This window comes from Saimiri boliviensis, chromosome 4 (genome assembly GCF_048565385.1).
Source record: "Saimiri boliviensis isolate mSaiBol1 chromosome 4, mSaiBol1.pri, whole genome shotgun sequence".
Classification (NCBI taxonomy): Eukaryota; Metazoa; Chordata; class Mammalia; order Primates; family Cebidae; genus Saimiri; species Saimiri boliviensis.
The window spans coordinates 12,243,378-12,262,033 of NC_133452.1; the positions used below are offsets into that span (position 1 = coordinate 12,243,378).

An 18,656-nucleotide genomic window follows, 5' to 3' on the forward strand; every position below is an offset into this window, starting at 1 on the left:
GAAGAACTACTTAAAAAGCAGTTATTATTTTAACTTTGCTTCCTTTCTTCCTCTTCAATTCTTTGTGAATTTTAATTATAATTATTCTAAAGTAAATAAAATAATAACTTCTTGAGTATCTCATTTAGTAAAATTCCAATCACTGGAGGGAGCCATCGAATCTATAAAAAAATAACGGGGGTTGCTGATGCCAGCTGGTCATTCATTCCAAGTACTCCATTAAATAGACAAAAACCTAGACGCATAATCAGCTAAGTCACCCTAAAGGTACCAGTTCTTTTTTTTGAGACGGAGTTTCGCTCTTGTTACCCAGGCTGGAGTGCAATGGCGCGATCTCGGCTCACCACAACCTCTGCCTCCTGGGTTCAAGCAATTCTCCTGCCTCAGCCTCCCGAGTAGCTGGGACTACAGGCGTGTGCCACCATGCCCAGCTAATTTTTGTATTTTTAGTAGAGACGGGGTTTCACCATGTTGACCAGAATGCTCTCGATCTCTTGACCTCGTGATCCACCCGCCTCGGCCTCCCGAAGTGCTGGGATTACAGGTGTGAGCCACCGCACCCAGCCTGGTACCAGTTCTTTATAAGGACGTCAAAGTATATTTACCAACCTGAAAAGATCACAATATACTGTAAGATGAAAAAAGCAGATTATAAAACAAAACAGATAGTGTGAGATCATTTTTGTTTAAACAATCTTTCCTGTAATTGTGTACAGAGGTGGTTTGGGAGACTATAAACTAACATATTAACACTGATTTTCTCTCTGGGTGGTTGAAGGGTTATGTTTATGTGCGTGTGTATGTTTCTTGTCTATACTTTTGGTAACACGTATGCAATAATTTTATGATAAAAAGCTTAAAAATTAAAAAACACAAATTTCTTATAAATCCTTAATAGAAAAGGAACTACTCCAAAGTTTCAACTGAGCCTGTATTTAAAAACTAAATAATTAAAATCAATGGATTAAAAAAAAAAAAACATAAAGAAAAAGCAGGTTAGAGACCGCCTCCTCAACGCCATGTTCAGAGATCTGCTGTCTGAATACCGTGTGGGTTGTAGGCGGCTCCATGCCACTTGGTGTCATCACACTATTGGAAACAGCTACTCAATACCGTCAACTACAAAGTCACTGGCTTTAAGGTAAAAGAAAGAAGTTTAATCTGATGCTATGGTTAGAAAGACAGTACTTCTATGTACAAATGATATTTTCCATGTCATTGGACTACAAATCCCACTCATTTCATAAAACTCTAGTCTGACAATTTGCGTTTCAGCTGCGGCTATCCTGGCTGAGGCCTGAAAGCCAAAGGAGGAGGTTGCGGATTGAGAAAAAGGAAAACCTGGCAGCGCCTCTCACATTTCTACTAAGTCCAAGTCAGGTGCCTCTGGTTCCATGGTGGAAAATATCATGACTCCCGCCAGCTCATCTTTCTCGGCCTTCCTCTTTCCAGTTTTCCATTCCTGTAAATGAGAATGTGGTAAGGTTCAAGTGGAGAGCACAGTCAAACTGGTCTCCAAAATTCCCAGACAGGACCAGTTCACTGATCACCTTTGTCTTTCCAATTTTCAGGAAGCAGCTCCCACTCTATCTCTCTCTGCACCATGGGCTAAGTACCTTTATACCCCAAATGTCGTCTCAGGGCATGAACAGTGTCATGCCACAGAACGGCCCTTATGGGACCAAGTCTTTTGAGAATGAACCGATTCAGCCATGTTCCCTTTCCAGTGGCTACGTACATAAACAAGGCAAATAGAAACACCCTATACTTTTTTTCTTTTCCTGAGAAAGGGTCTCACTTTGCCCTCTAGGCTGGAGTGCAGTGGAATGATCTCAGCTTACTGTACCCTTGAACTCCCAGGTTCAAGTGATCCTCCCACCTCAGCCCCCCAAGTAGCTGGGCCTTTAGGCATGCGCCCCCACGTCTGGCTAATTTTTGTATTTTTTGTAGAGATAGGGTTTTGCTGTGTTAGCCAGGCTGGTCGGGAACTCCTGGGTTCAAGCAATCTGCTCGCCCTGGCCTCCCAAAGTGCTGGGATTCCAGGCATAAGCCACTGCACTCGGCCCACCCGATGTATTCTGACCAAGTACCTCAAATGTTTAGGTTAATTGTTTTCTAAAAAGGTAAATGCTTTTCTAAAATATAAGCTAGAAACCAGTATTATGACTTATTTTTTAAAAAACATATTAAGGTATACACACACACAGGGTACCCAAAGCAAAAATATCCAGTGCAATGAACTGTCACAAAATGAAGACTTGCCTAACAACCACCTAGGCCAAGATGAAGCAAAGAGCTCCCTTCCAAAAGTCCCCCTCCTCATTGTCCTTTCCGTAAGTATTGCTACCTCCTCCCCAGCCCCCACACAAAGGTCACTAATAATCCTTCTCTTATGGTTTTCATCTCCTTGCTTTTCTGCTATGGTTTGAATGTGTTCCCTCCAAAATTCATGTTTTGACACTTAATAGCCAATGTGATCATATGAAGAGGTGTGGCCTTTAAGAAGTGATACGGTCACGAGGGCTGCTCCCCTTGGGAATGAGATTCATGTCCTCATAAAAGGGCTCGCTGGAAGAAATTTGTCCCTTTTTGCTCTTCCACTTTCCACCATGTAGGAGCTCAGCATTTCTCCCCTTTGGAGGATGCAGCCCTCACCAACCACCAAATGCTGGTGCCTTGATCTTTGACTTCCAGCCTCTGTAAATGTGAGAAATAAATTTCTGTTCTTGATAAATTAGCCAGTCTCAAGTATTTTGTATTTTGTTACAGCCGCACAAACAGACTAAGATACTTTGTTTAGAGTTTTACTACCTAGGCATGCACCCTGACCTGTCTTGCTAGTTTTTCAAGCTAACAATGAACCCTATAAACACATTCTTTGGTGTTTGGCTTCTTTTGCTCAATCTTGGTTAGGAACTACAGTCACATTCTTGTGTAGAACTATAGTTCATTCATTTCACTGCTGTATAATATTCTACTGTATGAGGAATCCCCAATTTATTTATCCATTCTGCTACTAGTGGCCAACCTTATCAAGTTATGAATACAGTTGTTATGTACATGTCTCCTGGTGTCTGTGTGCATGCATTTCTATTCAGTATATACCCAGGAGTGGAAATGCTGGGTCACAGGAGAGGTTCAACCTTAGTAAATGCCAAACTTTTCCAAACTGGTCTTACCAATTTCCCCAAGAGGTTAATGAGTCCCAGCAGCATCTCACCGCACCAAGATGACACATGGTCTGATCAGTTTTAGCCATTCTGGTGAGCGTGTAGTGGTATCTTGCTGTGGGTTTTAATTTGTATTTCTTGATTGCTAATGAGATTAAGTACTTTTCTATATATCTGTTGTTGATCAGACACCTTATTTTATGAAGTACATTATCAAATCTCCAATTTTCTACTGGGCCTATTGGTTTTCACATATTCTAAAATCTAGCCCTTCATTGCTTACATATGTTGCAATTATCTTCTACTCAGTAGCATGTTTTTTGCTTGTAATGGCTCTGCTGAAAAAAAAAGTTCTAATGTAGTCTATCCACGTCTTTCCTGCATAGTCTTTTTCAAGTCATACTTCAGAAATACTTCCCTGCTCTCTAGGATACAAGATGTTCTCCTACGTTATCTTCTGTAAGCATTACTGTGCTGCTTTTCACATTTAGATCTGCGAACCACATGGAAATCATTTTCAAAAAAACTTTATACAATGAAAACTTTCAAACATATATGAAAGAGAAAAGTATAATAAACCCCTACAGGTTCAGCTTCGATAATTATCAATACTTTGCCAATCTTTTTTTAAATATCAATAGTTTAGTATAAGAGATATGGAAGCCATTTACATGAGGAGGTCTTTCGGCTGTGATGGCATGGGCAGCCGCATGTGATGCCATTTCAGTAGGGACTTATTTCGGCTTACATACTTTCCAAGAATGGCACCACCTCTAAATAAGAAATGACCCTTATCTAGAACTACTTTGGTGCCTCCATATTCTGGGAGAACTTTCAAGCTAACTGGTTAAGTCTTTCCACCCTTACCTTTAAGGTCTGATCCAATAGCTACTACTGTTGCTTGCGGCACTTTTGAGATTTTTCTGGAAGCGTAATGACTCCTTTGGCTATAGTTTTGGATGCTTTCTTTTCAACCAATACTCAAAGAGTAAAAGAAACTTTCTCAATGCTTGTCTGCTGTGACTTCACAGGAGACTCACAGCTCAACCTTCAGCACATGTGGCCATGGGAAAAGCTGCCCAGGCACCACTGTTCCCTGGGAGGTGCCAATCGTGTTTCATAGGTACTCTCCTCCATTCTACCTCTGGGATGTTTTTTCTTACTTCAAAGCTAATTTCAAATATAATACACACACATACACACACACTGTATATATATATATGTTTGTATATATGTATACACACACACACACGCACACACACACGTATACACATGCACGCACACACACGTATATATATTTGAAACAGAGTTTTGCTCTGTTCCTCAGGCTGGAGTGCAGTGGCATGATCTTGGCTCACTTGCAACCTTCACCCCCAGGTTCAAACAATTCTCCTGCTTCAGCCTCCCAAGTAGCTGGGATTACAGGTGTGTGCCACCACACCTGGCGAATTTTTGTATTTTTAGTAGAGACAGGTTTTCAACATATTGGCCAAGCTGATCTCAAATTCCTAACCTCAAGTGATCTATCGCAACTGGCCTGGGTCATGTTTTAAAAACATAGTAATATAAGTAACAGCCCTAATGAAATCAACTGCAGATTGTAGTGAGGTAGTGAGCACATTTCATTTCCCCGTGGTGTGCCATCCAACTGAACCAGAACCAGTTACTGGAAAGACTATCCTTTCCCTACTATGCTCAGTGCCATCTTTGTCACAGATCAAGTGTCTACTCTGTTCTGCTCCACTGGTTGGCTTGTCTAGCCTCATGCCAATATCATGCTTTTAAAGTTTTTAGCTTCCCAATGAGTTCTGACATACAGTGACGTTCTCCTCCTACTTCATCCTTTCCCAAGGGCATCCTGGCCATTCTCAGCGTTCTGATTTTCTACATATGACATCTTTATTGTTTTCAGTCCATGAGACACAGTATTAGAAAATTTATTTACGTCTTTTTATTATTTTTCTCAATAATGTTTCATAGTTTTCTATGTAGCTCTTTTGTGCATTTTCTTGTATTAATTCCTGGATATGCGATACTTTTGATGTTACTGTAGTATCAAATAACATCAAACTAGATTTTTTTCCCCTAGATTTTCAGTTTCTGTTTTTGCTGATAAATATGCAATGTCCAGCTACCTTACTAACCACTTATTTCTAATAATTTCTCTGTAGATTCTTTCGGGGGGTTTCTGTGTCCACCATTTATTTACATAAGCTGCTACTTACCACAGAATCATAGTTTCTACACTGCCACTTAGCAAGTAAGGAAATTCTGGACCAAATTTCACTAAGATCACAGAGGCAGTTAAAGTTGGAGCTAAGACGAGAACTCAAGTGCTCTGATTTCAAGTTCTTTCTTTTTTCTCTCATACCACTTGTATGACAAGTTGATCACTCTTTGAAGGTGGCAGTCATTTAAAACAAACAACACAACCAATGTCTAGGATTTATTAAACTCCACCATGCATAAAAGATGACCTTCAGAAGTGCTTTCTAAATCAAATCCTTGGAAAATCTATCAAATAAGCCCTGGTTAAGGCACTGTGGGAACTAGGAAGGCAACAAACTTGGAGGCAGTTCCCTGTAGTTTCTGTAACTACAAAGTAACACAACATTTACTGAATTCAAATAACTTAGTTTTACTACTAAATAGCTACATGACATACATAGGGTGACTGAGTATCCTCTTACCATGGATATACACAAATTCGTAAGACATGGTGAGAGACCTGTGATATATACCAATTCACAAAGACAAGGAGACACAGCCCTAATATTTAAAACTTACTGTGTGTTCACTTCAACAAGGGAAAAGTACTACAAAGAAGTTTGGCAAGTAAACCTCTCAAAATTCCAAGAGGGTATATGATATTCTGTTATTTGATTAAAGACAAAAACAGCTTCAGAATTTATTTCCCAGGCTGATAATGTATTTAGCATCTGCTGTGGCTTGTGAGCTTTAGCGGTCTGTCGTGGCTTCTGAACCAACTCCTGCTTTTATTCTTTAGGGCATTTCTAAGATATGCAGTATTTTTTGAGAGAAACTGTGGAAGAAACATCTTTAGAGAATAAAATGATACAATAAGGAGTACAGTAAATGCTTACTGAGAAAGAAAACTATTTCCAATTATGAGATGTCAGGCAGCCAACTTCTCCTTGATTTTAATGAAGAACAGATGACCACTGGCAGACGAACTGGCCACAGGGGCGGGCAGAGAGAGAGGCGAGCACTGACTTTGGACTCACCATTACAGTGATGAAAATGGCCTGATCTGGGAAGAACAGCTCATCTCTGCCTCTCCCTTTCCTGTAAGGGCAGCGTGACTGGGAAAATCGTTCACTCCTCCCCTCACTTCATGCTGATAATACCTGCAGAGTTAGGGGCCTATCCTCCTATTTTTATAAACATCTAGGGAAAAACTGCTGACTCTATTACATCCTTCACCCTGCCCCTGCCCATCCTGAGCTAACCCATTCCCAGTGTTGGGGGAAGCCCTTCTGGCAGGCAGCTCTTCACACAACAGGACAAATTTCCTATGGTGGGGATTTAGGTTTCTGTCCCCTCACTGTCAGTGGAGAAAGTGAGAAATAACTAACTAACAAATTTTAACTCCTTTCAGAAATAAATTTGGTGTGAATGTAACTCTCAATATTCTCTGATGCTACATTAATACAACGTCCTACCTTCTCATCTCGGAAATTCAGGAACTGCTGGAAAACTTCACTTTCTGAGATCACTGGATGGCGACACATCCTGGTCATCCAGGCCTGAAGTCTCTCCATGCGCATTTTGATAAATTCCTCTTCAAAGCGACCTGCAAGAGACGCAGCAAGAATGACATACAACTTTGTCTAAAATGAATTACTGTCCACACAGTAACTGAAAAACCATTTCGATGGCTACTGGCTACTTGGTAGAAAGTTATTCAGCAAAAAGTAAACCATGGTGATTTTTCGCCAATCTGAAAAACAAGCAACACAATGAATGCTCAAAGACCCACAGGTAAGACGCAACAGACTTCAGTGTTTAAGAATGCAATTTCAATTTAACATATTCACAAACCCTTTGTGACAAGAATATTAGCCTCAAGGTGCTGTTTTCTTCAAGTACCCCTAAAGTACTAAAAAATAATTAAATCTTATCTCAACATGAAAACCTGTTGTCTTTCCGGTAAGTGAACAGGCCAGTTTCTGTGTGGCCACGTGAAGTCCTATAGGCAAGAAAGGAGTGGTCAGTGGAATTTCATGTCATTCTTACAAACTATGTGACATTTCCATATTATAAAAATGTTTCAGAATGCAATATAAATTACATATATACAAGTTTAAATTTAGCTTTATGAAAAGTAACCCAAGGCTGTAGCTTTTTACCTCCACATATTTTAAATTACTTAAGCTGAAATAGCAAAGGAATTTTTCCATAAATGCAATAATGTAAGCTGCTATTCCAGAACTTATGACCATACTGAAACAGTTTAATGGGTGGTTCTTCCTGTCTGAAAAAGTAGAAAGTCAGCTTGACAAGGCTGGCATAACAAACATCAAGTGAACACTGAGAATGTTTATAGACCTACAAACAAAAATTAACATTAGTTCAAAGGCTTCTAGTGATAGAAGTTCCAGCTATGGCCTAGAGAGATCAACTAACCCTACCCCCCAAAAGCAACTCTAAAGCTGAACAACATTGACAAAAACAACCAAATCAGTGCTCTAGAAATCAACAAAAGGCAAACGGTCATCTGAGACGTGTGTATGCTTGAAGAACTGAACTTCAGGCAACAACAGTGGAAATCTGTGGTGTTGGGAGGCTGCTCCCGTCTCCCCTGGACCTGCAGGCTGTGTGCCACCCCACCTCACACGTATTCAACACAGAGGTACCATTAGGGTGGAGGAGGCTGTGAAGATGGGCAGCTGTAGCTTCTCCAGCAGGGCAGGAGGCTCACTTGATTTGGAGTGATGGGAGATGCCCATGTTCAACGGTGGTGTCAGTGGCAGTGACGATCTCAGAGACAGATGAATGGAGAGGGCCAACAGCCCCGATAGCCAAGGTCGAACTATGCAAATCCCAGGCTGAGGCTGTGTGCACTAACAGTGGAGATCAGAGAGGGTCCAGGCCAGGCACACAATTCTGGCCAACTCTGAGGCTATACAGACAAGTAAAGGAGACACAAAAGGGTCTGGTACAAAGTAAAAGCCAGAGAAACATGAAAATGACCTGAGCTCTGGATGAGTTACATCGAGTTAGTTACATCAACAGAGAATAGAAGCCTTACTGGCCTGAGGTGGTTGGGCACAACCTCTGTCAATCAATCATAGGCTTACTACCAATCCACACAAGACACAGGAGCAAACCCTAGGAAGGCAATGTAAAAATAATCAAAATAAACAAACGTAGCAATAACTGAACTGCCAGGGAGACAGACTTCAGAGATGTAATCTGAGGCAGGTTACTTGACCAGCAAACAAAAAGCAGAAACAACAACCTTCAAGGAGGTAAACTCAGAATCCAGAGTTGCTAAAATATATTCTCAAAAATGGCCAGTTTTCAACAAAAAATTAAGATATGCAAAGAAATAGCAAGATATGACCCATATTGAGAAAAAAGCAGTCGATAGACACTATCTCCGAGTATCCTCAGATGTTGAATTTAGCAGGAAAAAAGAGAATGTGGCAGATAAAGCAGATTCTATAAAGATGTTTGAAGAACTAAAGGAAGTCTAAAAAGTTAAAGAAAAATATGACAGAGGATCAAAACACAGAGTTTCAAGGAGAGATAAATTACCAAAAAAGAATCACATGGAAATTTTGGAGTTTAAAGTATAGTAATTAAAATTAAAAATTTACTGCAGATAAGGCTCAACAGAAGGTTTAAGATAGCAGCAGAAGAAAACCCCAGCAAATCTGAAGATAGATCAACAGAATATGAAGAACAGAGAGAAAAAAACCGAAATGTAAAATGAACACACCTTAGAATCCATCAAGCACACTGAACACTTGTAATGAGAATCCCAGGGGAAGAAGAGAGAGTGAGACATAAAAAAAATTGAAGAAGTAATGGCAGAAAATGCCTCAAATTTGATGGAAAAATTAATGTACACTTTCAAGAAGCTCAACAAACCTCGACACAGTCTGTATTTGTAGGATACAGAGATTCACAACTAGATATGACAGTTAAACTACTGAAAGACAAAGACAAAACCTTGAAAGCAGCAAGTGAAAAACGACTGATCACGTGTAGTGGTGCAGGCATGTGAGATAAACAGCATTAACAGCTGACTTGCTGTTTGACATAATGGAGCCAGTTCAGTACAACTATCCGCTAAAAATAAAGGCATACCCAGATAAATAATGAGAGAATTCACGGATAACAGACTTGCATTGTAAGAAGTATTAAAGGAAGTCCTTCAGGCTAAAAAGAAATTACTAAAGATGGTGACTTGAATCTGCAGAGAGAAATAAACAGCACCAGAAATATAACGGTTAATGTAAAAGACTCTACGGATATATTTTTTCTAATTTGTTTCCTTAGCATCTTTAAAAGAAACAAGACTGAAGAAAGCCGTAATTATCACACTCTATTGTTGGATACATAACATACAGATGTAATACACATGAAAATAATAGCATAAATGAGAGAAGGAAATAGAGCTATGTAGGAGAAAAGTTTCCATATTTTACTGGAATTAGTATTCATCTAAAGTGTATTATGATGTTAAAAACAGATGCATATTATATCCCCTAGGGCAATCCCTAAGAAAATAACTTTAAAAATTTAAACAATGAGAGGAATTAAAACGATATACTGTAAAATATTTATTTAACACAAAGGAAAGGCAGTAAAGGAGGAAAAAGAAGCAAACATGATACAGAAAACAAGTAACAACATGGCAAATGTGAATCTAACCATGTCAATAATTATATTAAATACAAATGGCCTAAAAACCCCAATCAAAAGCAGAGATTGTCAGACTTGATAAAAAAAAGTAAGATCCAACTATCTTGCCTATAAGAGAGATAGCTTAGTTTCAAAGACACACATATACTAAAAGTGAACGGACGAGAAAAATATATACCATATAAACAGTAACTATCAGAGAAGTGGAGTGGTTATATTAGCATTAGACAAGTACACTTTAACACAGAAAATCTTGCAGGAGACAATGGGGGACATGTCTTGATAAAAGAATCACTACATCAGGAAGGTATCATAAACTGTATGTCTACTTAACAAGAGAGCCTCAAAACACACAAAACAAAAAGTGACAGAATTAAAAGGAGAGATAGTCCACCAATAATAATGTTAAATTTCAACACCCGATACTCAATAATAGATAGAACTAGAAGGAAAACTGGCAAGAATATAGAAACCTGAATAACAGTATCAACCCAGCCTAACTGGCATGAATGAAATGCTCCATTCAACTGCTACAGAAACATTCCTTTGAAGCACACATGGAATATTCTGTAGGACAGACCATATGCTAAGCCATAAAACAAGTCTCAATATTTATTGAGACTTTTACATTTGTAGAAGGACTAAAAATCATGCAAAGTATGTTCTTTGAACATAATAAAATAAAACTAGAGGTTCAAAGAAAAAAACCTGAGAAATAGCCAAATATTTGGAAATCAACAACAGAGTTGGTTCTCGTATCCTCATGCTCTGCATCCATGGATTCAGATTGAAAATATCTGAGGGAAAAAAATGTTTCTGTAATGAATATGTACAGACTTTTTTCTTTGTTATTATTCTCAAAACAATACAGTATAATAATGATTTACATTGCCTTTACATTGTATTAGGTATTATAATTAATCTAGGGATGATTTAAAATATATGGGAGAATATGCACAGGTTATATGCAAATACTACACCATTTTATATCAGGCACTCGAGCATCCAAGGATTTTGGTATCTGTGGGTGGTTCTGGAACCAATTCCCACAGATACTGAGATATAGGTATATTTCTAAATAACCCATGTATCAAATAAGAACTTATGAGAAAAATTAGAAAATGTTTTGACCTGAATGAACATGAAAACTCAATATATCAGACTTAATGGAATGCAGCAAAAGCAGTGCTTAGAGGAAACTTTGATGCCTGTGATAGGAGAAATATACAAAACAATAATCTAAATTTCTATGTTAAGAAACTAGAAAAAGAGGAAATCAAACTCAAATCAAGCAGATGGAGAGAAATGATAAAAGAACAGAAAACAATACAACAGAAAAGAGAAATTTCAATAAAACCAAAGAAAAAAGAGAGGTAACAATGATAACAATCAGAAATGAAGCAGTATATATCACTACAGACCCTAATGTCTTTAAAAGTACAAAGAACTATGATGAGCAACTCTAAAACCATACCTAATAACTTATATGAAATAAATCAATTTCCTTTAAAGATCCAAGCTACCAAAGCTCACTGAAGAAGAGATAGCCTGAACAGTCCATAAAGACTTCCCACAAAGAAAACGCCAGGTTCAGGTGATTTCAGCAGTGAATTCTAGCAAACATTTATAGAACAGTATCAATCTCTTCCAGAATATAAAAAGGAAGGGAATAATTCCAAACTCATCCTATGAGACTAGCATTGCCCTGATACTAAAACCAAAGACATTACAAGAAAACTATAGACTAATCATCATCATGAACCAAATCCTCAACCAAATACTAGCAAATTGAATCCAGCAATATATATGAATAATCTATTGCCATCAAGGGAGGTTTATTCCAGGCATGTAAGACTGGTTCAGCAGTGGAAAGCTGATCAATGTGATTTACAGTATTAACAGCAGAAGAAAAGCCATACAATCACTCGATGGATACACAAATAAAACGAAATAGTATCTATTCATGAACGAAAACTTTCAACAACCTAGAAACAGAAGGGAAATTCCTTGATAAAAGCACATCTAACAAAAAACCTACAGCTAACATCATACATAGTGGTGAAAGACTGAATGCTCTGTCCTAAGATCTGGAATAAGGCAAAGATGATTGCTTTCACCATTTCTATTCAACAGCATACAGGAAGTCCTAGCAAGTGTAATAAAGCAAAAATGGAAATAGAAGGCCCATGGATTGGAAAGGATGAAATAAAACTCTCTATTTCAAGCTGACATAATTGTCTACATTAAAAAAGAAAAGAGAAAAAAACCACAAAGAATCCACAGCCACAAAAAAGCTCCTGCAACTACTGAGTGTGGCAAGGCCACAGATAAAAGGTGGATACACAAAAATCAATTGTATCTCTATGTGCAATACACAACTAGAAAACAGAAATTTAAAAAATAAATAGTACCATTTATAATTCAACTCTCCAATGAAATTTTTACATAGAAATCTTTTTTTTTATTTGAGACATAGTCTCCACCTCCTGGATTCAAGCGATTCTCCTGCCTCAGCCTCTGGAGTAGCTGGGACTACAGGTGCACGCCACCATGCCTGGATAATTTGTGTTATTATTATTATTATTAAAGATGGGGTTTCACAATGTTGGCCAGGCTGGTCTTGAACTCAGGACCTCAGGTGATCCACCTACCTCAGCCTCCCAAAGTGCTGGGATTACAGGCGTGAGCCACCGTGCCCGGCCTGAAATTCTTCCATATAAATCTAACAAAATACATGCAGAATCTGTATGTTGAAGACTACAAAACACGAACAAAAATCAAATATATTTCTATAAATGGATAAGAAGATGAGATATCAAGATGTGAAAATTAATCTACAGAATCAATGTGGTTCCAATAAAAATTCCAACACGATTAAAAATATCTACAAACTACATTTAAATTTACAAGGAAAGGCAAAAGAAAAAGAACAGCCAAAACAATGTTGTAAAGGAACCAAGCTGGAGGACTCACTCTACCTGATTTAAAGACTTACCATAAAGCTACACAAATCAAGACAGTGTAGTGTTGGCACAAGAATGGACACATAAACCAAAGGAACAGAACAGAATATAAACCTACAAATACAGTCAATTGATTTTTTCCTTTACAAACATCTTTCTAATAAATGGAAAACAGATCTGTCTTTCCAAAACATGGTGTGAGACCCACTGAGTATCTCAATGCGAAAAAAAAATGCACTACTTCCACCACTGCACATCTTATACAAAAATAACCTCAAAATCTATCAATGACCTAAATGGAAAACCTAAAACTATAAAACCTTTAGAAGAAAATGTGAAATATCTTAGCCATGACAACTCAAGCACAGCCTACGAAAGAAAAACTGATAAAATGGACTTCATTAAAATTAAAAGCCTTTGTTACATAAAAGACACTATTAAGAAAAAAACAAGGCTAGTGTGGTAGCTCATGCCTCTAATCCCAACATTTTGGGAGGCCGAGGTGAGCAGATCGCTTGAGCTCAGGATGTCGAGACCAGCCTAGGCAACATGGTGAAACGCTGTCTCTACCAAAAATACAAAAAATTAGCAAGCAGTGCTGATGAGAGCCTACAGTTCTAGCTACTTGGGAAGCTGAAGCTGGAAGATTGCTTGAGCCCAGGGAGTCACGGTTGTAGTGAGCTGAGATGGCGCCATTACACTCCAGCCTGGGTGACCAGAGTGAGACCCTGTCGAAGAAAGAAAAGAAAATAGAAAAGAAAAGAAAGAAAATGATAAGCCAAGCAAAGCCACAGTTGTGACAAGTTATTTGCAAATCACGAATCTAACAAAGAACTTGTGTCTAGAGAATACACATATACATACATATATATATATATATATATATTTAAAATATCAGGTTTCAACAATAAGAGACTGATAAAAAACGAGCACAAGATCTGAACAGAGGCTTCACCACCGAAGATCTACAGATGGGAAATAAGCACATGAAAAGATGCTCAATCCTACTCACCATCAGGAAATGCAAATCAAAACCACGCTGAGATATGTTCCATACCTATAAGATTGGTTAAAATGAGGAAAACCTGACACTGTCAAGTACAGGTAAGGATGTGGAACTACTGATACTCTCGTACACTGCTGTTGAGGATTCCAAAATGGTATAGCCTCTTTGAAAAACAGTCTGGCAATTTCTTAAACATTAAACACATACCTGCCAAATGACCCAGTCTTTCTACTCCTATTTACCCAAGAGGAATAAAAACTATGGTCATACAAAAACCTGTAAGCAAATGTTTATGGAAGCTTTATTCATAATTGCCTTCAATGGGTGCATGCATCAACAAGTTATGGTATATCTAAACACTGGAATACTACTGGCCACAATAAGAACAAACTATGGACAACAAAATGGATGAATTGCAAATGCATTATGCTAAATGAAAGCAGCCACAATCAAAAGACTACATGCTGCATGCTTCCATTTACAATGACACTCTAGAAAAGGCAAAATCATGAACACAAAGCACACATCAGCTGTTGCCATGGTTAAGACTAGGGGAATGGGCAGCATGGGGGAACCTGGGTAGGTCACGGAAATGTTCTGTACCATGAAATGTAGTGGTGGTTGCAAGACTGCAGTGGTAGCTATTAAAACTCAGAACTGCACACCGAAGAGTGAATTTACAGTACATAAGTTTAAAAATAAAATTAAAAAAAAACCTGAACTTTTTTTTTTTTAATAGAAATTATGAGTATAGCCAGGCAATGGTGGCATGCACCTATAATCCCAGCTATTTAGGAGGCTGAGGTGGGAGGATCGCTTGAGTCCAGGAAGTCAAGGCTGCAATGAGCTATGATAGTGCCACGGCACTCCAGCCAGGGTGACAGAGACCCTGTCTCCAAAATAAAAAATAAAGAAATATATAAATAAAATACAGATATTATACACCTACATATCAAAAACTTTTATCATCTAAAATGTAGACTTGAACAGAACAATGAGTCTAGACATTGTCTGTGTACTAAAGCATTTAAAACTTTGCGTTTGCTAGGAGTAGATTAAGCAGAAACAAAGCCTCATGCCTTGGAAAGACAACAATCCATCTCCTGGCCGGAAAGCCAGCATGAACCTGGGATACGATGAACTCCCCATATGGCCAGGTGAGTTATACCCAGAGTTCATTACCCAATCACTGGTTGTTTTATTGAAAAATTATTCTTGTGAAAATTTTTCTGACATAGCTGGTTTATCTCTAAGCTTATGACTTCAGATGTAATTTTATGCTTGGTAGGGTTTTCAGACCAAGTTGCAGAGAATTAAAATAAAGGAGGAACGTTTATTTCCCTGTTTTCAATGAACTTTACTAAGGTTTTCACTAAGTATGTAAATACATCAGTTTGGTACCAGGAATAAAACCATATTCATTCAATATTATTTCCATAAAGAACAATAATATCAAAACAAAGAAATCTTAACTGTACATTTTTCAAGGATGAATTATTGGGTCCACAGCAATGTCACGGCATCATCTACTAATCATGCCTTTTATTTTTTGTCCCGTAGTGAAGTTAGAGGGGAGTTCTTATATAATCACGATCTGTAGGCATCACAGGCAGGAGGAAACAAGTGAGAGGGGAATAGAGCCCTTCTGTGCTCTTCAGCTTCCTTGGCTCACATCCCAGTCAGTGAATCAAAGCTCAACTTTCTTTACACCGAGGGGCTGCTGCGTTCTTGTTTTTCTATGGCATTCCCCTGGCTGCACGCCTGAACTTATTTTTTTTTTTTTAAACAAACCTTAGTATGATAGGAGAACCGTGACTCTCAGAAGCTTTAAAAGAGCACTGAATTATCCAATTCAGAATAAACACTGTATTAAAATCTAAAAGACTGAGAATTTCCTACAATCCTGAAACAGGCCATTAATCCATGTATTTAAACACTATGGAGCACATACTGGGCTAAGTTGATAAAGGAGAGTACAAAATTCAAGGAAACAGACTATTAATTTTAAAAGGCAGAGCTGAAGTTCTCATGGAAAGAAATCTGTATTTTTAAAAAGAAAGCTGATGGAAAGCAGTAAGGATGACAAAAGGAGGTACAGGGAGTGTCTGGGCTGGGTTAGAAGTAGGAGTGCAGTCAGCACCTCTGGGCAGAAGGCAGCAGCAGCCCACGGCTGTCTGGCTGTCACTCCACAGCCCCAGCATCATGAGGGACCACTCGAGTGTCACCTAAGGGACTGTGGGGATGTGTTTCTCTACGCAGCAGTGCAGCCCCATTTTCCATTTTGCTACGACAATTTGAAACTTTTGAAAAGTTTTCCAAAAACATCAAAATCAAAAACAAAAGTTTCCATCTCCATGAAACAGCGAAAAATAAACATAAAGTAAAATACAGAGTAATGTTTTAAGGAGAGTAATTTATTCATTGTATGAATACTAATTCTAGGGAAAGATTAGTCAGTCCACATGTTAACAGGAACAGAGTAAGCTGTGGGATCAGATTCAAATTCCTTTTTAGGCAAGAGAGAGGGGAACCTGTTTAATGTCTCTGGGTTTCCTTTTCCTCATCTATAAAGTGAAGATGAAAACGACTATCTGTGAGGACAGACGAGAAGCACTCGGAAAGTGTTCAGGCACACGTGGGGCAAACCCCACGCAGTGCTGACATGACTCCATCTGGCATCACCACCTGGCTGTGAAGTCGCAGGCCCTCCCTGAACTGTTTATCTCGACTCTCGTGAGCGCAGTGAGAATTCCACCGCCTCTGGTCTTCACTGACATTTGGGGATAGAACCGTTCCTTCACCTCTCATGTTTCTTCTCTCTGGGTTCCGGTGAGCCTCTTCACATCTCCTTCACATCTCTTACAGGCTTCTCTGGCTCTGATCTTTTAAGACCTCCTCTCACCCTCGATCCACTCTTTTCTATTTTCACTAATTCATGAACGTGAACATTTTCTAGCAATATACTAAAACTTTGCTTAACCTTTAAGTCTGTTTCTTCACAACCTTTATTTTAACACACGCATGCTGAGCCCGAGTGCCTACACAGAGTACCAGAGTCCATCCTAGGCTGGAGATTAAAAACAAAAACAATTCCCAGACACAGAAACAAACCCTTTCTACATGAATACCCACAAGGTGCTCTAGTAACACCATGGGTTACTTACCAAAAGACTGGGGTGGGGTGAGGGGAATGTGGCATTTTTAAAAAATAAGAAAAGGGAGAGGGTAATAAATGGAGCAGCTTCTTCCTTCATTAACACTCTGCAACTCTGTGGCTTCTCTGGCCAGCGCTCACTCGTCTAATGAAATGATGCAGCTCACCTGTATAACCTGTTTGCAGTTATGTGGGTCATATGTTTTTATCTCCTTTTTAGCCTATTTGAATCATTCATTTCTATTTTTTCAGGTGTCCCTTTTCACATATTTTAAATGTGAAATATTTAAATATTTTAAATATTTCTTTTACAGGAAAGGGTACTGCAATGAAGACAATGACTCTGCTGGAATTCAAGACACATACCAAGACCTCTGATTTGCCCATTAAATGTTCTTGTTGGATGTTTGGGCAACTTCCAGATATATGTACTAAATGCTATGGTTCTCTCTTCATAGCTGAATTTAATTACTGTTTCCAACTCCTACATCCTGCTGCTCTACAGGATGTAAAATGCTATCACTGACTTACAGGAGGATAAGCTAACTGGAGTCTTTTTATTTGTCATCCTGAGTTTAGCATTAAACACACTCACCTGTGACTTGTTTGTCCGGAAGCGAAGGGATTGGAATGGCTGACCCAAACTTAACCAGGAGGCGCTCATATAACCAGTCAAAGTGCTTATATCGGTGGTTTACAGATCGATTAGTGTTCTACGAAATAAGGGGAAGAGAAAAGGTTATCAATGCCAACTCCAGAACATGAAGAAAACAGCAAGCTGCAATCAGTGATGCAAACATGATTTTGCTTTTGATAATGTGGACACTTACAGTAGGTGTCAGCTGATATTCAATGTAGCTCTTCAGACCATACATTTTGGAGCCTTTCCTGGGATCTGCTACCACACAGTCAAATGTAGAGGTAGGATAAACCCACATTGGGCCATAATCTCCAACCTATGCAACGTTCCAGAAAGAAGTAATTTTGTTACATGGAAAAATAAAAATAATAAATACAATTGATATACATCAGCAAGTAATTCTTTTCAGAATGAGAAGTCCTTTCGTGGGCCATTCTTGTTCCTCTTTGAGAAGTAACATAAATGGTTCAATGGTTTCTGTTCCTATTAGATACTATGTTTAAAGAACACACCTGTGGGACAACCCCTCTGCTCCCATGTGGGTAGCTCAGCCTATGGAGAAGAGATGCCAGCTTCCCTTCCCCGAGGAGAGTGCTGGTTACGATGTCCCTTTGTCTCTTTCTAGTCCAGCTGTCTCAAGCTATATGTGATAAAGAACTAGTTTTAAAAATTTTCCAATCTATCATAAACTAATAGTTTGGTGAAACATGACACATTGTGATTTTTTTCAATAATACCGAATTGCCCTCAAGTTTTCTAAATACTCTCATGTTCTGTACCTATCTCACAGTGGATCAGGAACAAGCAGTTTTCAGATGGACAACTGGCC

General features: G+C 38.6%; 1 protein-coding gene across 3 annotated transcripts in view; it reads right to left on the reverse strand.

Annotated features, from left to right (window-relative positions):
- The window catches only part of SNX9 (sorting nexin 9), a 113,865-nt gene that overhangs the window by 13,124 nt on the left and 82,085 nt on the right, over positions 1-18,656 (reverse strand). For all 3 annotated transcript variants that reach the window (XM_039467588.2, XM_074397203.1, XM_074397204.1), the window contains 4 exons: positions 18,018-18,143; positions 17,783-17,900; positions 6,854-6,984; positions 1,359-1,462 (listed from right to left, as the gene is read on the reverse strand). In XM_039467588.2, coding sequence (XP_039323522.1) covers positions 1,359-1,462; positions 6,854-6,984; positions 17,783-17,900; positions 18,018-18,143 — 479 coding nt within the window. The remainder of the gene's footprint in view (positions 1-1,358; positions 1,463-6,853; positions 6,985-17,782; positions 17,901-18,017; positions 18,144-18,656) is intronic.